We start from the raw sequence: 24,921 nt of genomic DNA on the forward strand, positions 1-24,921 counted from the left end.
CTTGTTGGTGAAAAGGTGTCTTGCCATACTGGGGTTTTTAGGAGGATATGGTACCATGAAATATTGTAACTTGTCGGTGAAAAGGTGTCGTGCCATACTGGGGTTTTTAGGAGGTACCATGACATATTGTAACTTGTCGGTGAAAAGGTGTCGTGCCATACTGGGGTTTTTAGGAGGTACCATGACATATTGTAACTTGTCGGTGAAAAGGTGTCATGCCATACTGGGGTTTTTTAGGAGGATAAGATACCATGACATATTGTAACTTGTCGGTGAAAAAGTGAAATGACATACAGGGGTTTAAGTGAAAAGGTGACTTGTAGCTGAAAAGATGTCATGACATATTGTAACATGTAGGTGAAAAGGTGCCATGATATACTGGGATTTGTAGATAAAAAGGTGCTGTGTCATATTGGAACTTGTGGGTGAAAAGGGAACAGGACATATAGGAGTTGTAGATGAAAAGGTGACATGACATACTGGGGCTTGTAGGTGAAAAGATGCCATATCATATTAGAACATGTGGGTGAAAAGTGCCATGACAAACCTCTTATTGATAAAAAAAAAACCTTTGACTTATTGGGCTCATATGACATGCTTTTCTTGATCCGCTATGGGTATGTCTAAATTTGTATCCTTACGCTCACAGAGTGTACTGAGTTAACATACTGGAGCTTATAAGTGAAAAGGTGACATAACATATTGGGGCTTGTAGGTGAAAAGGTGGTATGACACGCTGGAAACGGAGGCTTGTAGGTGAAATAATGACATGGCACAGAATTGTATGTATTTAACAATACAATCATGGTATTACCTCCACTCAGCATGTCAGCTAGTGATAAAGGATTGCCAGGCTTGCTGCACCCAAAAATAGTATTCTCCATTTCTTCCTGTCGAAATTTTAACTTTTCAATTGTCCTCATTGCTCTGAATACCAGTGACAATAGTGTGGTATAGACTGATAAATAAGGCTGTTTGTAGCTGTCAATCACTTGCTAAGAACCTTCACAAGTGCCTTATGTAGGAATATGTCTGTCTGTGTGACATTATAACTGACTAGCTGCCATGATTTAATTCCCCAATAGTGCTGTTCAAATAGACAAAATGAACTACCACATGAATGCATATAAATAATAATCAAAAACATATTTTTTTTTTTTTTTTTTAGCAGAAACTGAAACTAGAAACTGCCTTCATAGCTAAGCATGTTTATTGAAGTAGTATTAACCACCTCAATACAGGTCACTTAAAGGGGTTGTAAAGGTTTGTTTTTATTTTCTAAATATGTTTCTTTAATCTAGTACATTGTTGGTTCACTTACCTTTTCCTTCAATTTCCCTTCTAGATTTTTTTTTCTTTGTTTGAATTTCTCACTTCCTGTTTCTCCTCAGTAAGCTTTCCACCATCATCCGAGCAGTGGAAAGTCATTTAGAACAGCTTACTGAACACCATACTGGGGAGGAACAGAAAGTGAGAAATTCAGACAAAGAAAACAGAGAAAAAAACATTAAGATGGGAAATCGAACGAAAATGTAAGTGAACCAACAATGCACTAGCTTAACCACTTGCTTACTGGGCACTTATACCCCCCTCCTGCCCAGGTGAAATTTCAGCTTCCGGCACTGCGTCGCTTTAACTGACAATTGTGTGGTCGTGCGACGTGTCTCCCAAACAAAATTGACGTCCTTTTTTCCCCACAAGTAGAGCTTTGTTTTGGTGGTAGTTGATCACCTCTGTGGTTTTTATTTTTTGCGCTATAAACAAAAAAAGCGTCAATTTTGAAAAAAAAATTGAATGGTTTGCGCAAAAGTTATAGCGCCTAGAAAATAGGGGACAGAATTATTATTATTCTGAAAAGCCTGACAAGGCTTAGCTGGATAATCAGTCAGTGTCAGTTCAGTGAGGGAGTAGGACGCTTCCCGACGAGTCTGCCCTCTCCAGGGACCAGACAGATAGCCAGCTAGACACCGCAGACAGGCAGGCAGGCTCCTACAATCTTTGCTGCATGAATCAACTTGCAGCCCATAGGACCGGCTCCTTCCTTCCCTTCGTGGGCCCCTCTCTTCAGGTAAGACCCTGTCTTTCAGGGCCATCTTTCCACCCCCAGGAATCGCTAGTGACTGTCCTTTTCAGGACAGCCACTCCAGCGATCCAAATTGCGGCTGTTTACCTTCTCTTAGAGCCGCATGCACCCCAATCAGTCACCCATAATCACCCCGGCCACCCGCCGCGCATAGCAGCGCTTTTTTCTGGCGATCGGCGGCTCTTTCCCGCATCCGCGCCAGACCAGGCCTTATTCGCGGCCGCCGCAATTAGGAAAGACCGCGGCTTCAGCCGCCGCCTAGCGGCGCACCGCAAAAAGAAGCACTGACAGCCTGGAAATTTTACTGGAATTTGTCAGGGATCATCCCCCTATCCCTGGAGGATCCCATCCTCCCCTGGATTAACAACCAGGTCATACCCACCAAGCCAAACAGCCCCCAAACCTGAGGCCTGTGGCCCGGTCGGCGGCCATCTTGGTACTCCTCAGCTACAGTGACACCCTTCTTCCCCCCCCATTCCAAACAGTACTTGATCCAGGGTTTCGTCCGATCGCCTTTCAGGGATCAGGAAGGAATTTTTTTCCCTGCGGCAGCAAATTGGCTTAGCACTGCCAGGGTTTTTTGCCTTCCTCTGGACCAAGGCCAAGCGAGAGGATTCAGCGAATCTTCCCTCTATTGCAATTAATCCCCCCCCCCCGGTGACTGGCAACAATGGTTAAACTGCGATACTCTGCAGAAACGATTTGGGGTCTGAGACAATTCGCAACAGTATTACCAGCCGTCACCAAAAAAGGCCTTAAAAATAGACCAACTTTTGAGATTCGATCGACGATCAACCATCAAAAATTTCAACCATTTAACCCAGCTCAAGCACATATCATGTGCTTTGATCAACACAAGATCGGCAGTAAAACACCGATCAGAAATCCACGATTTCTTACTACAAAACGATCTAGACTGCCTCTTTATCACAGAAAGCTGGCTTTCAGACGACTGCAACACCATTCTTGGAGAATCGGTGCCAGAAAATTATCGAATTATAACGGAAAACAGAATAGGGCAAAGAGGAGGAGGCCTGGCGGTGATCCATAAGTTTCATATTGCAATCACTAAGCCGGTCCTTCAAAATCCTCTTCCATTTATGGAAACCCTTACTCTTCAACTTCAAACTAACCCCCAGGAGACTGTTCACATTCTCCTCTGCTATAGGCCACCTGGGCCAAAATCGCAGCTTCTACCATCATTAATAGTGTTGAGCAGAATATGCCATATTCGATTTCGCGATATATCTCGAATATATATTCGAATATTCGAGATATATTCGCTAAATTCGAATATTCGTGATATTTTATCGAAATTAAATGATTGCGATTTTTCGCTATTGCGATTGCGAAAATAATTGCGATTTTTTGATAACTGCGGTAGGAGCACTCTGATTGGCTCAGAATATTCGTGATATTTTATCGAAATATCGCAACATGCGAATGCGATATTTATTGCGCAATTTCGAGAAATGCTGGAGGAGCGCTCTGATTGGCTCAGAATATTCGTGATATTTTATCGAAATATCGCAACAAGCGAATGCGATATTTACTGCGCTATTTCGACAAATGCTGTAGGAGCACTCTGATTGGCTCAGAATATTCATGATATTTTACAATACAAAATAATTGCGAATATTCGGCAAATGCGGAAGGAGCACTCTGATTGGCTCAGAATATTCTTGATATTTTACAATACAAAATAATTGCGAATATTCGGCAAATGCGGAAGGAGCACTCTGATTGGCTCAGAATATTCTTGATATTTTACAATACAAAATAATTGCGAATATTCGGCAAATGCAGAAGGAGCACTCTGATTGGCTCAGAATATTCTTGATATTTTACAATACAAAATAAAAAGTGTTTTGCATTGGTGGTGATTCTTTACTCTATCCATCTGTCACAGCCGTTTGTCAATCGAACACCTTGAAGATTGAACACGTTCATGCTGCATGCTTTGGACTTTTTTTCACTTCACATATCAAAGACATTTTTATGAAAGATTATTTTTCTATTATTGGGACTATATTTCTTTATATATTTGTTTCACTGTGTATTTCACAAGTTATTTGCGCTTGTTTATTTTATAATTTGCCCACATGTCTTGTCACTAGACATATTTTTTATTCTTGTAGAGCGACTCCATTTTCTGTCTTGTATTAAATTATGTTGTATAACATTTTTGAGTTGCTGCTGTATTCTCCCCTTTTTTTAAGGTATGCGCAATTTTTTCCTTCTTACAAAAAAAAAATAATATCAAACATACAAATATTCATAACAGAAACATACACAAAGCCCCCCCCCCTTTTGCATCAGAGACAATCAGAGTTCTCCTACCACAGTTATCGAAAATTCGCAATCATTTTCGCATTCGCAATAGCGAAAAATCGCAATGTTTTTTTTTCAATTTGGCAACATAAAAGGATCGCCTCAGCTTAGCTACTCGGCCCAGGGTCTCTAATCATACCAGCAATGCTTTTAGACGTCGATAGGATGTGATCTGTTTTAAAAATCAAATTGAAAAAATGCGAATATTCGGAATTGCGAATATTCACCGCGAAATTCGAAATATAGCGCGATTTCTCGAATATGCTATATTCGAGTCGAATATTCGCAATGCGAATATTCGTGAGCAACACTAATCATTAACGGAGTTCATATCCACTTATACCCTTAACAGCAAACATCTTTTGCTGCTCGGGGACTTCAATCTGTGGGCCAACTCCTCACAGGATCCCATTGCGGATGCCTGCATCGATCACCTGGAAGGATTAGGACTACAGCAACTTATATGCGGACCCACGCATGCTTCAGGTCACACACTCGACCTAATTTTCAGACAAAATCTGAAAATAAACATTTTGGGAAATGAACCTTTGCCATGGACAGACCACCATGCAATTAGTTTCATAATTTCCAAAATTCCACCAGTTATAAAAGCACCCAAGCCGGTGACAATATACTGGGCTAGATCTCAGAAGAAGCTCCATTCGGAACTCTTCAAATCTACCTTGGGAAACCGAATCGAAACTATTCATCCTCAGTTAACAGCCTCAGATACACTGGATGCCATAAATGCAGCTCTGCTACAATCAGCCGACTTAGTAGCACCGAAACGCAAAGTCCGCATCCGGAAAAAAAAGTCCGGCTGGTTCAACAACCAGCTGTCCCTACTGAAGCAAGAGCGCAGAAGGGCGGAAGCCGCCTGGAAAAGAAGCCCTTCAGAAGATCACCTCATCATCTACAAGGCAATAACAACACAATATCATAAAGAAATCTTCAAAGCCAAGAAACATCATTTTTCTATGACGATTAACAGCGCCATGAACCGCCCCCGAGAACTCTTCAAGATGGTCACCCAGACCATGAATCCGGGATGTCTTGAAGTCCCCAATTCAGACACCCAAGAGTTCTGTAATGAACTATCGGATTTCTTCATCGACAAAATCGAAAGAATCCGGGTAAGTATTCTGCAAAATAATACCCCCCTCAGCCCCCTCTTCAATCAACTACAAAACACCAACAGAAACCTTCTACAATCAACTAAGTTCACTCTGGAACCCATCTCCATCGATACCACCAAAAATATCATTGGTGCGTTGCGGAACAGCACAGCACCCAATGACATCATTCCCACCAATCTGCTGAAGGAATGCGCCGACATTCTGGCGCCTCCCATCACACAGCTTATAAATCAGTCATTTAAGGAAGGCATAGTGCCATCCCTGCTGAAAGAGGGCACAATCCAGCCCATCTTGAAAAAACCTAACTTGGATCCCAAGGACCCAACTCACCGCCGCCCCATAACAGGCCTAAATATTCTCTCCAAGATAATGGAGAAAATAGTGGTACAACAGCTGCAACAGCATCTGGATACCCACAATCTACTCGATCCATTTCAATCAGGTTTCCGTCCCGGACACGGGACAGAAACGGCCTTACTCAAAATATGGGACGATGCCCTCGAGGCCGCAGACGAGGGAGAATCCTGTCTCCTGGTTCTGCTGGACCTAAGCGCAGCCTTTGACACAGTAGACCACAAAATGTTACTGATGCGACTGGCCGAGGTAGCCAGAATCGCAGAAGGTGATTTACCATGGTTTTCCTCCTTTCTTGAAAACCGATCACAAACAGTGAAACTGGGATCTTTCACGTTGGAAAAACGCACGGTGCCATGTGGAGTCCCCCAACGATCCCCCCTGTCACCGGTACTGTTCAACATCTATCTTCGCCCTCTCTTTGATATTATCAGTAGCCAAGAACTACTTTATCACTCTTATGCAGACGATACGCAATTGTATTTTCGCATCTGCAACAAAAAGGATCATCATCTCAGTTTAGAGAAATGTCTCTCTTCGATAGAAAACTGGATGACTAAGAGTTATCTTAAACTCAACAGTTCCAAAACAGAACTTATGTTTCACGCCAGCCGAAAGAGTCAACTGGCAACAACCTGGACACCGCCGCCCATTCTGGGCCAAAGCATCACCCCCAGCTCCAAAGTCAAAAGTCTAGGAGTCATTTTTGACACCTTCATGACAATGGACGCACAAATAGGGTCAGTAGTCAGCGGATCGCACCATTTGTTGCGCCTACTACGCAGACTTATTCCATTTATCCCCAAAGAAGACGTAGCAGTCGTGGTGGGAACAATCGTGAATTCCAGACTGGACTATGCAAATGCCCTTTACCTCGGGCTCCCAAAGTACCAAATCGCTCGTCTGCAAGTCGTACAGAATACGGCCACCAGACTGGTGACTTGGAAAAGGACATGGGAATCAATCTCACCTTCGCTGAGAATCCTTCACTAGTTGCCAGTAAAAGACAGAATTGTATTTAAAGCACTCTGCCTGACACATAAGTGCATCCATGGGAAGGCGCCGCAATATCTTTGCGACAAGATAGAACCTCACAATTCTAATCGCGTTCTGCGATCCACTGACCAAAATCTGGTCAAGGTGCCAAAAACCAAATACAAGTCCAAAGGAGAAAGAAGGTTTGCTTTTCAAGGTCCGAGACTATGGAACGCTTTACCAACCAGCGTTCGGTTGGAGGAAAACCACCTGACTTTCAGAAGACAGATTAAAACTCTGCTCTTTTGATGTCATGAGACATGAAACATCTAGCGCCCAGAGGCGATTCAGTTCGCATGTGCCGCGCTATATAAGTTTTTCATTCATTCATTCATTCATTATTTTTTTTTTACTATTAATGGCAGCGATCTGCGATTTTTATTGGGACTGCGACATTATGGCAGACACATCGGACACTTTTGACACATTTTTGGCACCATGCACATTTATACTGCGATCAGTGCTATAAATATGCACTAATTACTGTATAAATGTGACTGGCAGTGAAGGGGTTAACACTAGGGGGTGAGGGAGGGGTTAAATGTGTACCCTGCATAGTGTTTCTAACTGTGGGGGAAGGGGACTGACTGGGGGAGGTGACCGATCTGTGTCCCTATGTACAAGGGACACAGATCGGTCTCCTCTCTCCCTGACAGGATGTGGATCCACGTCCTTGTCTCTGTAACCACCGATCGCGGGTGCCTGGCGGACATCGTGGCCGCCAGGCACGCGCATCGGCATCTCAGTGATGCGGCGGGCATGCGTATATATAGACGGCCTCCCAGAGATTAAGAACCACACTGCGGCCATATAAAGTCATACGGCCATCAGGAAGTGGTTAAGGGAACCTATTTAGAAAATAAAAAACAAACCTTTACAACCCCTTTTAAAAACCCCTTCCAGCCCAAGTAATTTTTCAGCTTTAAGCACTGTCGCACTTTGAATGACGATTGTGTGGTCGCGCGATACTGTACCCAAATAAAAATCTTTAATTTTTTTCCCACAAATAGAGCTTTCTTTTGGTGATATTTGATCACCTCTGCGGTTTTTATTTTTTGCACTATAAACAAAAGAAGATTAACAAGTTTGAAAAAAAAAACACAATATTTTTAACTTTTTGCTAAAATAAATATCCAATTAAAAAAAAGAAATTCTTCTACATATTTTTGGTAAAAAAAAAAAAAAATCGCAATAAGTGTATATTGATTTGTTTGCGCAAAAGTTATAGCGTCTTCAAAATAGGGAATAGAATTATGGCATTTTTATTATTTATTTAAGTAATGGCGGCGATCTGTGATTTTTATCTTGACTGCGATATTGCAGCGGACACATCGGACACTTTTGACACTATTTTGGGACCATTCACATTTATACAGTGATTAGTGCTATATGCACTGATTACTGTGTAAATGTGACTGTTAGGGAAGGGGTTAACACTAGGGGGCAATCATGGGGTTAAATGTGTATCCTAGGGAGTGATTCTAACTGTAGGGGGAGGGGACTCACAAGGGGAGGAGACCGATCGGTGTTCCTCTGTACTGGGAACACACCATTGGTCCCCCTGTTTACACACACAGATCCATGGTCCTGCTGTGTTAACGGGCAATTGCGGGCGCCCGGCGGACATCGCGGCCCCCGAGCACGTGCATTTGTACCCGAGTGACGCAGCCCGGAGTGCCCGCCCCCTAGAGGGCCGAGGACGTCATATGACGTCCGGCCAGAACAAGAGCCGCACCGCCTAGCCATCATTTGATGGCTGGTGGGCGCCAAGCGGTTAAACAGCAAACCAAGAATTTAATATAATGCAGATTACCATTCGTTAGATGTGGTGACTGCATTAGCTTTCCCTTTCTTTATTTTTTTTTTTGTCCTCTGCTTTCATCTGGTAATCTGGCCAGTGACACACCCCTGCATTTGAATGCCTCCAATCTGGATGAAGGAGCACGATGGGCACAGAAGACAGCAGCATTGTCGGTCTGGAGGGGGGGGGGGGGCAGTGGGGGTGTGTGTTAGATGATCTAGCAGTTTTAGATACACTGACAAATTGAAGACAAAATCAAGCTAATACTTTATAATCAGTTACAGCAACAAGCTGATCATTTTAAGGACCCCTGTCAGTGTTTAATGGGGTGTCTCATCCCTGTAACCTAATTCATCTAATATAAGAGCTATAAAATAACTGACTTACTTGCCAGATCACCAAGTGAAAATTGAAGAAAGAAAGCATAAAAAAATATATTTATTTGTTTTGAATTTTTTTTTATAAATTTTGACTTGTTATACAAGCAATGTTTTGATATACAAGACAAGTATAAAAGAGAAGAGTGGTGCCTCCAATGCCCCGTACACACAAGCGGTTTTCCCGTCGGATGAGAGCTTTTGGCCAGGAATCCCGACTGTGTATATGCTCCATTGGACTTTTTCCAACAGGAAAACTGCCAGGAAAAAAAAGAGAGCAGGATCTCTTTTTTCCCGTCAGGAAAAAATCCTAGCGGGAAAACCGTTCGTCTGTATGCAATTGTAACGCGCAAAAAAAGTGCATGCTCAGAATCAAATATGAGATGGGAGCGCTGGTTCTGGTAAAACTAGCATTCATAAAGGAGATAGCACATTCGTCACGCTGTAACGGACTGAAAAGCACGAAGACTAAAAAAAGCGCAAATCGTCTCTCACCAAACTTTTACTAACACGAGTAAAAGCAGCCCAAAAGGTGGCACAGTTGGAATGGAACTTCCCCTTTATAGTGCCGTCGTACGTGTTGTACGTCACTGCGCTTTTAACTGTTGGAATTTGGTGTGATCGTGTGTACGCAAGACAAGCTTGAGTGGAATTCCGTCGGGAAAAAAAACACAGAAGGGAAAACCGCTCGTGTGTACGTGGCATAAGTGTAGCAATATGGTAACATTTAATGAAGGTATAACATTTAGAAACTCATATGGTTGAGGATTTAAACAGACATCTAAGTATGCAGGCATCAGGGGTAAAACTTTCCACATAGACCATCCTCTGCTCTGCCATCACTGTCATCCCTTCCATGCTGCACTCCACGTGCATTTCAAGCCTCTTTCAGATCATTCTACTGCAGGGTAGTCTTTCCGGTCACGATTGCAGACTGACAGCAGTGAGAGCCAGCGGTGCGAAGGGCAGTCTATGTGGACAGCTTTACCCTGGTTGTCTGTATACTTAGATGTGCCTCTTTTTTCAACCATGCGAGTTGCTAAATGTTGTACCTTCATTAACCACTTAAGGACCGGGCCTCTTTCTGAGCTTTGGTGTTTACATGTTAAAAACATTATATATTTTTTATAACACCCAAGAGAATAAAATGGTGGTCTTTGCACTACTTTTTGTCACACCGTATTTGTGCAGCGGTCTTAAAAGTGCACTTTTTGGGGGGAAAATCAATTTTTTTAAAAATAAGACAACAGTAAAGTTAGCCCAACTTTTTTTTTATATTGTGAAAGATAATGTTATGCCGAGTAAATTGATGCCCAACATGTTACGCTTCAAAGTTGTGCCCGCTCGTGGAATGGCGACAAACTTTTACCCTTAAAAATCTCCATAGGCAACGTTTAAAAAAATTCTACAGGTTGCATACTTTGAGTTACAGGCGAGGGCTAGGACTAGAATTATTGCTCTCACTCTATTGATCGCGGCGATAACACACGTGTGTGGTTTAAACATCGCTTTCATATGCGGGCGCTGCTCAAGTATGCGTTCGCTTCTGCGCGCAAGCTTGTCGGGACGGGGTGCTTTTTTATAACAATTTTTATTATTTATTTTACTCGTAATGATGGCGATCTGCGATTTTTATCGGGACTGTAACATTATGGCAGACACATCGAACACTTTTGACACTATTTTGCGACTATTTTGGAACCATTGTCATTTATACAGCCATCAGAGCTACAAATAGCTTCTGATTACTGTATAAATGACACTAGCAGGGAAAGGAGTTGAACACTAGGGGGCGATCAAGTGGTTAAGTGTGTCCTAGGGATGTGTTCTAACTGTAGGGGGGGATGGGCTCACTAGAACATGACAACGATCACTACTCCCGATCACTGGGAGCAGTTGATCCCTGCCATGTTACAAGGCAGAACAGGGAAATGCTGTGTTTACATAGGCATCTCCCCGTTTTGCCTCTCCGTCTCACGATCGCTGTCCGCCATCAAACAGTTCACGTGACCTGCAGGGGGGGGCAAATTTAAAGGAACGCCTGCCCGTGCCATTCTGCCGTGTAAATAGACGTGTGGCAGTCGGCAAGTGGTGAACAAGGGGTCCCCCAGATCCCGCCCCCCATGTGAATGAGTATGGGGTATAGTACCCCTACCCATTCACTACAAGAGTGTAAAAATATATAAATGCAGGAGGCATTTTTTGACAATTCCTTTATTAAAAATGTCCATAGTATGCTCTGAGGCCTCGTACACACCATCGGACATGTCCGATGAAAACGGTCCACGGACCGTTTTCATCGGACATGTCCGCTCGGAGATTTCGGTCTGATGGCTGTACACACCATCAAACCGAAATCCCCACGGACAGACAGCGCGGTGACGTTGACGCCGCCACGTCACCAAACCAGGAAGTAAAATACTTCCACGCATGCGTCGAATCCATTCGACGCATGCGGGAGATATCTGTCCGCTGGTTAGGTGTACTAACCAGCGGACATGTCCGCCGGACAGCTTTCCAGCGGACATGTTTCTTAGCATGCTAAGAAACATTTGTCCACTGGAAATCTGTCCGCTAGTCTGTACACACGATCGGATCTGTCCGCTGACACTGGTCCACGGACCAGTTTCAGCGGACATGTCCGGTCGTGTCTACGAGGCCTTAGAGATTTGCTAAATATTATGTCATGCTTATTGTTTTTGAAAGCATTGGCAGGAAGAACATATTCTGATGGAAAAAGTCAGACGGACATTATCCATTGGATATTCCGATCGTGTGTAGCCCCATCTGAGTTTTTTGATTGGAAATTCTGATTAATTCCATCTGAGTTTAGATATAGAACATGTTCTATTTTTCTCTGATGGAATTCTGTCGGAATTCCGATGAGATTTGGCCGGGAAAAAGCCAGATCGTGTGTACACGGCATAAGAGTTATTCAGATTTTTTTCAGAGAAGGCTAACAGATATGACACTGGAAGATGAGCCCCACAGACTGGAAGGTGTCCAGTGTGTTACTGAGAAAAATTATGGGCAATTAGCTCTAGTACTAATAAAATGGCTGGGCCAAAGCAGCAAGGACTCTCAGCGGTGGATGGTAGGAATGAAAGGAAAGTCCAATGCTGTAAAGAATACTGCAAAGGAACCTGGAATGTAAGATCAATGAATCAAGGTAAACTGGATGTGGTCAAACAAGAGATGGCAAGATTGCATTAAAATGGACTGGAATGGGTGAATTCAACTCAGATGACTACTATTATATACCACTGTGTACAATAATCTCTCAGAAGAAATGATGTAGCACTCATAGTCAACAAAAGAATGAGGAAAGCAGTACTGGGGGAACAATCCCAAAAAAGACAGGATGATCTCAGTCTGTATCCAAGGTAAACCACTCAACATCACAATAATCAAAGTTTATGCACCAACTTCTGATGCTGAAGAAGCTGATGTTGACCGCTTTTATGAAGATCTACAACACCTTTTAGAACTAACACCAAAAAAAAGATATCCTTCTCATAATGAGATATTGGAATGCTAAAGTAGGAAGCCAAAGCATATGCAGAATAACAGGTAAATATGGCCTTGAAGTACAAAATGAAGCAGGACAAAGGCTAATAGAGTTTTATCAAAAAAATACTCTAACAAACACTCTTTTCCAACAGCCAAATAGGTGACTCTACACATGGACATTACCGGATGGCCAATACAGAAATTGGATTGATTATATTCCCTGCAGCCAAAGATGGAGAAGCTCTATACAGTCAGTCAAAGCAAGACCTAGAGCTGACTGTGGCTCAGACCATGAGTTTCTTGTGGAAAAATTCTGGCTTAAATTAAAATAAGTGGAAACACCACTAGACATTTCAGATATGATCTAGATCGGATCCCTTGTGAATACTCAGTGGAGGTGATGAACAGATTTAAGGGATTAGATCTGATACACAGAGTGCCTGAGGAACTATGGAAGGAAGTGTGTAACATCGTACAAGATGCAGAAATGAAACCCATCCCAAAGAAGAAGAAATGCAAGAGAGCAAAGTGGCTATCTGATGAGGCAAAAGTCAGCGGAGAAAGGGGAAAATATACCCAACTGAATGTAGACTTCCAGAGGATAGCAAGAAGAGACAAAAAGACCTTCTTAAACAATCAATGCAAAGAATTACAGGAAAGCAACAAAATGGCAAAGACTAGAGAGCTTTTCAAGAAAATTGGAGATATCAAGGGAAAGTTTTGTGCAAAGATGGGCATGATAATAGACAAGAATGGCAAGGACCTGACAAAAGTAGAAGAGATAAAGAAGAGATGGCAAGGATACACAGAAGAACTATATAATAAAGATCTGAATGTCCCATATAACCACGATGATGCAGTCACTGACCTTGAACCAGATATCCTGGAGAGTGAAGTCAAGTGGTTCTTAGAAAGAATTGCTAATAACAAAGCTAGTGTGAGTGAAGTTATCCCAGCTGAGTTATTTAAAATACAAAAAATTATGCTGTTAAAGTGCTGCACTCAATGGGGTAGATCCACGTACAACGGCGCATTATTGCGCCGGGCGTAGCGTATCTAAGATATACTACGCCGCTGTAACTTACTTTGTTTTGTTTCGAATCCTCAACGAATTCGCGCTGTAAGTTATGGTGGCGTAGTGTATCTTTTGCGGGGTAAGGGCGCGGAATTCCAATGGATGTAATGGGGCGTGTTTTTTTATGTAAATACGCTGTGATGACCCTACGTAAACAACGTTTTTTTTTTAACTGTGCATGCGCCGTCCCTGGGGGCATGCTCGAAATTTAACCTGAACAAGCCAATGCTTACGACGGTGACGTCATTCTACGCAAATTCCTATTCGCGAACGACTTACGCAAACAACGTAAAAAATTCAAAATTGTCCGTGGGAACGATGGCCATACTTAACATTGAGTACGCCACCATATAGCACCTTTAACTATACGCCGGAAAAAGCCGAACGAAAACGACGTAAAAAAATGCGCCGGGCTGACGTACGTTCGTGGATCGCCGTAACTAGCTAATTTGCATACTCAATGCGGATTTCGACGGGAACGCCACCTAGTGGCCACCGAAAAATTGCAGCTTAGATCCGATTGGCGTACTAAGACGTACGCCTGTCGGATCGATCCCAGTTGCCGTCGTATCTTGTTTTGTGGATACAAAACAAAGATATGACGCAGGAAATTTAAAATCACGCCGGCGTATCAGTAGATACGCCGGCGTAATCCTTTTGTGGATCTGCCCCAATATGTCAAGAAACATGCTTCAGCAGCATGTGAACCAAAACCACAAGTACAGGCTGGATTTTGAAGAGCCAGAGGAACTAGATATCAAATTTCCAGCATTCACTGGATCATGGAGAAAGCAAGGGAGTTCCAGAAGAATGTCTACTCCTGCTTTATTGACTACAGTAAAGCCTTAGATTGTGTGGACACAACAAGATTGTCAAATACTGAAAGAAATAGGAATACAAGACCACCTCACCTGTATGCAAGCCAAGAAGCAATAATTAGAACAGGACTAAGAAAAACTGACTGGTTCAAAATTGAGAAAGGAGTACGGCAAGAATGTGCAGTATATTGTCACCCTACTTATTTAACTTATATGCAGAGTACATCATGTGAAATGCCAGAATCGGTGAATCACAAGCTGGAATTAAGATCACCGGGAGAAATATTGACAGCCTGAGATATGCAGACAATACTAATGAAAGAAACAAAATGTTACCCCAGCTCCACAAACTGTGATCCGGTGCTCTAGCCAGGGGGTTCAGGCTGGCAACTCAATCAAGAAGGCTGGCAACTCAGATGCTCTTGAATAAAGGTACTTTATTTGTTACATGGATACATGGGTACAGGCTATATATTGAAGCATTTCTGCTTTGAAGCCTTAAAGGGGTTGTAAAGGAAATTCATTTTTACCCTAAATAGCTTCCTTTACCTTAGTGCAGTCCTCCTTCACTTACCTCATCCTTCGATTTTGCTTTTAAATGTCCTTATTTCTTCTAAAAAATCCTCACTTCCTGTTCTTCTGTCTGTAACTACACACCGTAATGCGAGGCTTTCTTCCTGGTGTGGAGAAAGCCTCTTGAGGGGGGAGGGGGCGAGCAGGAGTGTCAGGATGCCCACTAACACACAGATCCTTTCTCTATCTGCAAAGTAGAGAGTGTCCTGACTTGCCTGCTCGCCCCCTCAAGAGGCTTTCTCCACACCAGGGAGAAAGCCTCGCGTTACGGTGTGTAGTTACAGACAGAAGAACAGGAAGTGAGGATTTCTCAGAAGAAATAAGGACATTTAAAAGAAAAATGGAAGGATGAGGTAAGTGAAGGAGGACTGCACTATGTTAAAGCAAGCTATTTAGGGAATTTTTTTTCCTTTACAACCCCTTTAAGGCATATTTTTGCCTGCAAACATCAATATACATGGATCCTAACAGTTTTCATGCTAGCACCAATGGTCTGCATCCCGTGTCACAGTTCCTGGACTTCTGCACCCAGATGATAGGTATTGGAAGGACCTCAGCCATGACTAACAGGAATCTTGTGTCTTCTACTAATGAAGTCCTTGTGCAGTAATGCTAGCGCCTCAATTTGCAAGGCCACCCCTGATTTCATTTTAACAACTGATTGCCTATGCTTTTCGTTCTTGTAGAGAAGACCTTTATTTTTTGATCCTATATATTTCTGATTGTATATCCTATTAAAATGTATTTCAAATAGGAGAAAAGTGTTTTGGGTAATTTTCTTTTTAAAAGCAGGGTGCCAAATTCCTTACTGATATTATATTTTCAGAAGGTATTTATTGTAAAGTTTGTTTTAAACAATAGAATGCTGAAAAAATATATGCTGTATATATATCTTAGAACATGTTCATTTTAAAACCAAACACACCAAATTTACTTTTTCCGGCAGAAAACTGATGACTCCAGAAAAAAACATGTACTATAGATCAACGATGTATATTGGGGTCAATGCAAAATTAATATTTCACAAAGAGGTGAATGCTGATAATCTGAATTGCTCTCTAGTTTTTCTTTCATGTCTCTTTGGGTTTCAGAACTTGTTGGAGTTCCTGTGTTTGCCTCTACTACTATGAAATTTCACTATTCCTACTATGGCAGGACTAGTCTCTCGTGTCCTGCTGCCTTATTGGTAGTGTGAAATTTCTAAGAAAAACATTAAGATGAGCAATTAATATTCCTTTGTATTATCCATAACAAAAGGGCAAATGTTAATACTTAAAAAATGTAATATTCTAGAAAGAAAACTGAAAAGAAAAAAATAGTCTATGACTTATTTTCCCGTTAATAGACACTGTCTGATTTTATTTCTGAATTTTCACAGCTACTGGATTTGTTGTGGAAGATAATATCACGCGATCTTCAGTTCACATGGGAACGCTCAAGTCAGATGATGCACAGTGATGACAAAGTTGTGTGCTCAGTTCCTTTTAAGGTAATCACGCTAAGCTATGAAATCTGTAAATCAGCGTTCTGTAGGAATATACACGTTTTCATAATATAGGAAGAGTTTTAAATCTTTTATTTAAAGTGTAAAGCCAGTTAATGAAATTTGAAGAGTATTTTATCAAGCCTCATTTATTTGCATATTTGTGGTCATCAACATGTTCTTTTTAGTTTATTATATAGAAACCCGTAATAGACTGACTATTGCTCCACATAGACAAGAAGATATTTCTATGAAAGGAAACATCTGACTGTACTTGAACACAGTGCCACATCTTAGTGCACATTGTGCAAATTGGCCTGAAAAGAGTTTTCAATGCTATCTATCACTTCCTTTTCTCTTTTTCGTAAGCAGAGGAAAGGATTCACCTGGTCCAATGGCTTGAAATCTCCTTGAGGAATAATGCTTACTTCTGACATCAAAGCGTATATGTGTATGCCAAGTGTGTGCGCTAGCAATCTTATCCTTGCCTGAACATCACATTAGGATGTCAAATTAGTGTCACTAACTGGAACTCTAAAAGATGAAGTCCAGTGTAAAAGATAGAAGAAAGCAGAGGCGGACTGACCATTCGGACACTCGGGCACTGCCAGAGGGCCCCATGCCACTAGGGGGCCCCATAAGGGTTGCCAGCCTCAGTAAAACGAAGGACAGTATGTAAAAATCTCTGTTTTTAAAAAAATAACAAGATTATAGCTGCCCCGCCTCTCCAGTACCTTTTCAATGTGTGGATGTGTATTCGGTGTGTATGTATACTGTGTATGTATACTGTATGTGTGTGTATACTGTGTGGCCCCATAATCTATTGTCTGGGGGCCCCCTAATTTCCTATTGCCCGGAGGCCCCATGAGTTGTCAGTCTGCCCCTGGAAGAAAGACAAATAAAGTTTAGAAAAAAAATAACCAATTTAATTTGGCACAGATCACAAAATGACATCTTGGCACAGATCACAAAAGTACGTCTGCACCAGGGAACAAGCGGGCGTACTTTTGCGCTGGACGGGCGTATGGCTGGCCGTACTTATGTTCTCGGTGTACGCCAGTGGGCCGGTGTATCTTTGGCGGTTGTGCCGGCGTGCTTGTGAGCATGCGCATAGGGGTGCTGTGCATGCGTCCACGTCATGTCGCAGACGCCGTTCACGATAAGCCGGGCGTAAAACACTGCACCACGCTCGGACCATCATTTGCATGGGGTCACACCCACTTCCACCTGCGCCGGCCTGCGCCTTCAAAACCTACGCCACGCCGACGCATCGTTGGGAGCAAGAGCTTGCTGAATGCGGTGCTTGCCTCTCCGCGCTGCGTCGGCGTGGCGTATGGCGTTTGCGCTATGGCGGCGTAATGTGCGCCCACACTCTGTGAATCTGGGCCATACTATTGGACATGGAATCTGCCCACTTCCTGTACTTCTTTGCAAGTAGAGAGTGAACCTGATGGGAAACTGTCACCTCAGCTTCCCCATTAGGCTCCACCCACTATTAGAATCACTGGTGGAGAGGGGAAGGTGATAGTGGCAGCAAACATGCCTCCTACTGCATACAGCATACAGAGACCGACACTCTGGCTTGCCTCTGTACGCCAAGTTAGAGTTGGTCTTAACAATCTCCAATTTCAACAAACTAAAGGCATTTTTTTTTTTTGGTGCAATAATAGCACTTTATAAAGGTGCCACTGTTAGAAACTACCTGGATCTACCACAGATGTTGGTAAGGCTACCAAAATGGGTGGCAGGAATTTATGACTCTGGTGCAATAAAAGTGTCATTGGGCTTTATTGAACTCCCCCAATTAAATGTCATTACAAATCGCTTTCTTTCTTTAATTTACTACATCTATCTAGCATACTCAAAAGTATAGTCTGTAAACTATTGGCTTATTAACTAATCTGTATTTAAAAAGTACAAAAGTAAACAAACTATTTTTTGGACATGGAATGTACTGGTAGCTTATGGGGCTCACACATGCTTCAGTATTTTAGTTAATAATCTGATCATGTAGATATTCCTATTGTATAAACAAAATGTTGTGTTGCCATTTTTATCTTTTTTTAAATCAAACGTTTTAGCAAAATTGAAGAGGAAATTATGGAAACCCTTGGGGAATTATTGATCCTGTTCAACAGGGTTGTATTTTGTGTGGTTTTATCAAACAAATGTTTATTCACCATCTTTATGGCATGCAGAGACAAAATCAACTGAATGATGAATTGTTAAAAAATGATCCTAACTTTGATTATAACATAAACAGCATCTGCGATGCATCAAAATAAAATGCTTTTGAAATCTCCAATTAAGCTCCAAAAGACTGTTACAAAATTGATGCTTGTTTGGTCAGAATTATACTTTTATAGTGATGGAAAAATACAAATATGGTTTCCTCAGAACTATGGGCCAGATTCAGGTGCCTGCGCCGCGGCGTAACGTATCCCGTTTACGTTACACCGCCGCAAGTTTTCAGCGTAAGTGCCTGATTCATAAAGCACTTACCTGTAAACTTGCGGCGGTGTATCGTAAAGACGTCCGGTGCAAGCCCGCCTAATTCAAATGGGGCGTGTACCATTTAAATTAGGCGCGCTCCCGCGCCGAACGTTCTGCGCATGCTCCGTTCGCAATTTTCCTGACGTGCTTTGCGCGAAATTACGGCGCCCCAACGTGTTTGTGAATGGCTACGTGCGTAACATACTTACGCCGTACTTACGCCGAAAAAAATAAAAAATTTAAATTCGAAGCGGGAACGACAGCCATACTTTAACATGGCTGGTGTAAAGTTAAGCAATGAAAAAGATTGCTTAACTTTGCGACGGGAAAAAACTATGTTACGCACGCGAGTAGCTTCGTGGATCGCCGTAAAAGCTAATTTGCATACCCGACGCAGGAAAACGGCGCGAACTCCACCCAGCGGCGGCCGAAGTATTGCAGCCTAAGATCCGAAGACGTACAAAGCCGTAAGCCTGTCGGATCTTAGCCAAAAGCCGTTGTATCTTTTTTGTGAATCACAAATTAAGATACGACGCGGCAAATTTGAAAATACGCCGGAGTATCAGTAGATACTCCGGCGTATTTGTTCTGTGAATCTGGCCCTATATTCCTAAGTATAAATGTATCCATCATGTGACCTTTATCCAGAAATATCCCAAAACAAAGGTCCACTGCTATGTACAGTATATTATAGCTATCTTAATATTTTTTTTCCACTTTAACACATAATAACGTTCATTTCTAATCACACAGCTGTAAGGTTTCATTTGGTTGTTTAATTACTTTTTTGGCTGATTACAAATTAAAAAATTTACTTAATAAAAGTGGTTGTAAAGGTTCGTTTTTTATTTACTAAATAGGTTCCTTTAAGCTAGTGCATTGTTGGTTCACTTACCTTTTCCTTCGATTTACCTTTTAAATGTTTTTTTTTCTTTGTCTGAATTTCTCACTTCCTATTTCTCCTCAGTAAGCTTGCCCCCATCATCCGAGCCCTTCTGGCTGGGGGTTAGTTAGCCAGAAAATCTTACCGAAGGGGAACAGGAAGTGAGATATTCAGACAAAGAAAAAAAAACATTTATGCCGCGTACACACGATCGGTCAAACCGATGAGAACGGTCTGATTGACCGATTTTCATCAGACCAAACCGATCGTGTGTGGGCCCCATCAGTTATTTATCCATAGGTTAAAAAAAAGCAATCTTGTTTTAAATTTAACCGATGGATACCTAACCGATAGAAAAAAAAACGATCGTTAGTAGGCACAACCATCGGTTAAAAATCCACGCATTCTCAGAATCAAGTCGACGCATGCTTGGAAGCATTGAACTCCGTTTTTTTCATTAATTTATTTGGCCAGAATAATAATTTACTCTGGCCACTGTAATGAACTAACGCTCAAGTGCTTGATGCGCCTAGTATTAACGCATGTTTAAAAGGATTTAGACGCTGCTTCTACTGGACGCGCTGCTGTTTTTTTTTTCCACCTCTAAAAGCCTCTAAACGCCTATTTGTGTAGGGACACATAGGCTAACATTCAGGAGCATTTAGAGGCAGAAAAAATTCCAGATGGCCTTAATAGCAGCTTTAAAAACGTCTAGTGTTCCTGAGGCCTTGCAGATATTTTCCCTCTCCCAGACTGGGAGTAAACAGTGAAGGAGAAGCGATAGACTGATGAGTCCATCTCTCTGTCACCCTGCTCTGCATTTCAATACAACGTAATGGCCCTTGTGCTGCTTTCTCTCTCTTACTCTGAGCTCTGCTGTACAGAGTCTGCAATAGGGTGATATCAAGTCAAATTAGGGTACCTACACTCCTTGCAATTAAAGATGCATTCCTGGATAGAAAACTGCATTCATTGGTGTCTTTTATATCTGCCTGGAGTTTAGCTTTAAAAATTAATGCTGGATTCACAGCTGTGCATTTTTTTTTACCCCAATGCACACTAACACACACAGCAGTGTGGTGCATTGTGGTACCATTCATTTCTGGATTTAGAAGGGTACTCCAATGAGACTTGCACATGAAATCCTAACACCCTACAATGCACAGATGGGAACCATTAGACATGCGCAATTCGTTTCATTCTGAATTCTTTTTTAAAAAAAAGTTTTGACAAGTTCGTTAATTCAGAAATATCCGAATAAACAAAAACTCATTTACCAAATTTTTCCAAATATTCGTAAATTTGAATATTCGAAAATTCGTAAATTCAAAAATTCTAAAATTTCAAAATCGGAAATAATAACTAACTAATTATAACTTAACTATTACTAACTATTAAATTATAGTTATTGGAATTTCCTTTCAAATTGGGCTGATAGTGAACGCAACAAATACAAATTTATCCAAAGTTACAAATTATCTGAAATATTGAATATCGCGTCTAAACGAATGGAATGTAACAAATTAATAATAATAAAAAATAATAATAAAAAACGTTTTATTATTATTATGAATTCATTCCGTTCCATTTGTTTAGATGCGGTATTCGTTATTTCGAATAATTCGTAACTTCGGATGAAATTCACATTCGTCACATCCACTAACAGCCAAATTTGAAAGGAAATTCCAATTCCTATAATTTAATAGTTAGTTATTATTAGCTAGTTAGTTTTCTTTCTTATTTTCAGGTTTTCGATTTTACTAATTTTTTCATTTTTACATTTTGGAATTTACCAATTCACGACTTTTCTAATTCACAAATTTACAAATTGCGATCATATCGAATGACTCGAAAAAAAAAAAAAAAAAAAAGATAAAAATAACCTGAATGAAACAAAAACGAAAAAATTGTGCATATGTCTAGGAACCATCTATTCACAGATCTCTTATTCTTCTTACATTGTGGCTACCTTAATGCAACATATGGTAATGCTGTGCAATGATACAAAGCTACATGTGAAGTGCCCTTAAATAATTGTTTGTGTTGCTAACTGGAGCCCATCATTATATTACATATCATTACCAAGCTCCTATATGTCTGTAATGATATACTTGTCCGACTGGGTTAGACCTTACACATATGTCATTACATGCCAACACCTTTTTTTTAACACAATTTATGTGAAGAGAATTGAGAAATGCTTTTATTTTTAATAGTGGTTACATGTTCACCTTATTCATGTTTTCTGTTAAATGTCCATTTGCTAGCTGAGACGTTATTCTATTCTGTAAGGGATTATAAAACAACAGATATAATTATGTCTGACAGTATAATTTATCTTTAATAAGTTACTATGGCAGCAGCAAAGCTGGGGCTCTGATTATATTTCCCTTATTGCTCGCACACTAATGGATACAAGTTGGATAAGTGAAATTGCAACTATAGCCCGTTGCTTCTTTTAATATCATTAGCTCTGGGAGTTGGCTGCAGCGATGATGCTAGTATTTATTATGTATACATTACAAATATAAAATTAAAAAGGTGGCAGGAGACTGCCAGTGCATACAATGTTAAAAAAAAGAAACCACCTACTTATCAGGTAAAATGTTGGACTACATGTCCTCTTATGTCTCTTTCTCTATATATATATATATATATATACAGTAGGTGTTTGTGATATTGTGCTTTTAGCACGACAGCGTCGCGCTGATACTCGGCGACATGGTGCCGAGATCTCGCACTCACTGGAATAGTGACAGCACATCCCAGCAAGCGCGTCATAGAAGCGACGGGAGATCCGACTTGGATTCCCGCCAATTCTACACGTGTGCGGCGTTTGTTATGAATCCTGAGGGGGAAGTCCCCGCCGGATTTTAAATAAAAATCCGGCATGGGTCCCCCCCTCAGGAGCATACCGGGCCCTTAGGTCTGTTATGGGTTGTAAGGAGAGCCCCCCCTACGCCGAAAAAAACGGCGTAGGGGGTCCCCCTACAATCCATACCAGACCCGTATCCAAAGCACGCTACCCGGCCAGCCAGGAAGGGAGTGGGGACGAGCGAGCGCCCCCCCCCCTCCTGAGCCGTACCAGGCTGCATGCCCTCAACATGGGGGGTTGGGTGCTCTGGGGCAGGGGGGCGCACTGCGTCCCCCCCACCTCAGAGCACCCTGTCCCCATGTTGATGAGGACAGGGCCCCTTCCCGACAACCCTGGCCGTTGGTTGTCGGGGTATGCGGGCGGGAGGCTTATCGGAATCTGGGAGCCCCCTTTAATAAGGGGGCCCCCAGATACCGGCCCCCACCCTAAGTGAATGAGTATGGGGTACATCGTACCCCTACCCATTCACCTGCAAGAAAAGTGGTAAAAACACAAATAAACCACACAGTGTATTAAAATATTTTATTAGTCTGCTCCGGAGGCCGCCCCCTGTCTTCTTTATTAGCTCTTTTACCAGGGGGAGCTTCTTCTTTGACGTCTTCGGGTGGGTGGGGGCCGCCGTCTGGTTCTCTTCCACCGCCGGGGGGGGGGGTGGCTTTTAAAAAAGCCCCCACCCCCCCGGCGGGTTTCCTCCGGCGTCTTCGGCGGGGCTCTTCTTCTTCCGCTATCCCGACGGGTCTTCTCCGCTATCCGGGGGGTCTCCTTCTATGTTCGCCGCTCTCCGCTGTTGACTCGTCGCACCCCGGTTCTTCGTCTCGCAGTCCGGTCCCTTCTTCCGTGCTGTACGTCTTCTTCCGTGCTGTGAGTTCTTCTTCCGCGTGGTTCCATGTGATACCTACCACGTGGTAGGTATCACATGGGTAGGTACAGAGCATGATGGGACTGTGAGGCCTATATAGGTCCGATGCAAGGCGCGCATCCGTCATTTCAGCGAGAAGGACCGGCGTGTCAACATCGGGAGAAGAAGAGAAGTGAAGAACATGACGTCACAGCACGGAAGAAGAACTCACAGCACGGAAGAAGACGTACAGCACGGAAGAAGGGACCGGACTGCGAGACGAAGAACCGGGGTGCGACGAGTCAACAGCGGAGAGCGGCGAACATAGAAGGAGACCCCCCGGATAGCGGAGAAGACCCGTCGGGATAGCGGAAGAAGAAGAGCCCCGCCGAAGACGCCGGAGGAAACCCGCCGGGGGGGGGTGGGGGCTTTTTTAAAAGCCACCCCCCCCGGCGGTGGAAGAGAACCAGACGGCGGCCCCCACCCACCCGAAGACGTCAAAGAAGAAGCTCCCCCTGGTAAAAGAGCTAATAAAGAAGACAGGGGGCGGCCTCCGGAGCAGACTAATAAAATATTTTAATACACTGTGTGGTTTATTTGTGTTTTTACCACTTTTCTTGCAGGTGAATGGGTAGGGGTACGATGTACCCCATACTCATTCACTTAGGGTGGGGGGCCGGTATCTGGGGGCCCCCTTATTAAAGGGGGCTCCCAGATTCCGATAAGCCTCCCGCCCGCATACCCCGACAACCAACGGCCAGGGTTGTCGGGAAGGGGCCCTGTCCTCATCAACATGGGGACAGGGTGCTCTGAGGTGGGGGGGCCGCAGTGCGCCCCCCTGCCCCAGAGCACCCAACCCCCCCATGTTGAGGGCATGCAGCCTGGTACGGCTCAGGAGGGGGGGGGGGCGCTCGCTCGTCCCCACTCCCTTCCTGGCTGGCCGGGTAGCGTGCTTTGGATACGGGTCTGGTATGGATTGTAGGGGGACCCCCTACACCGTTTTTTTCGGCGTAGGGGGGGCTCTCCTTACAACCCATAACAGACCTAAGGGCCCGGTATGCTCCTGAGGGGGGGACCCATGCCGGATTTTTATTTAAAATCCGGCGGGGACTTCCCCCTCAGGATTCATAACAAACGCCGCACACGTGTAGAATTGGCGGGAATCCAAGTCGGATCTCCCGTCGCTTCTATGACGGCTCTGTCTCCATCGCGGCAAGCCAGCTCGGCGCTGGCTCCCGCGATGGGGCTCGTAGGTG

General features: G+C 42.9%; 1 protein-coding gene across 1 annotated transcript in view; it reads left to right on the top strand.

Annotated features, from left to right (window-relative positions):
• LOC120930413 overlaps positions 1-24,921 on the top strand; it is a 147,293-nt gene that overhangs the window by 59,693 nt on the left and 62,679 nt on the right. The window contains exon 4 of the mRNA XM_040341600.1: positions 16,472-16,582. Coding sequence (XP_040197534.1) covers positions 16,472-16,582 — 111 coding nt within the window. The remainder of the gene's footprint in view (positions 1-16,471; positions 16,583-24,921) is intronic.

This window comes from Rana temporaria, chromosome 3, assembly GCF_905171775.1.
Source record: "Rana temporaria chromosome 3, aRanTem1.1, whole genome shotgun sequence".
Taxonomy (NCBI): Eukaryota; Metazoa; Chordata; class Amphibia; order Anura; family Ranidae; genus Rana; species Rana temporaria.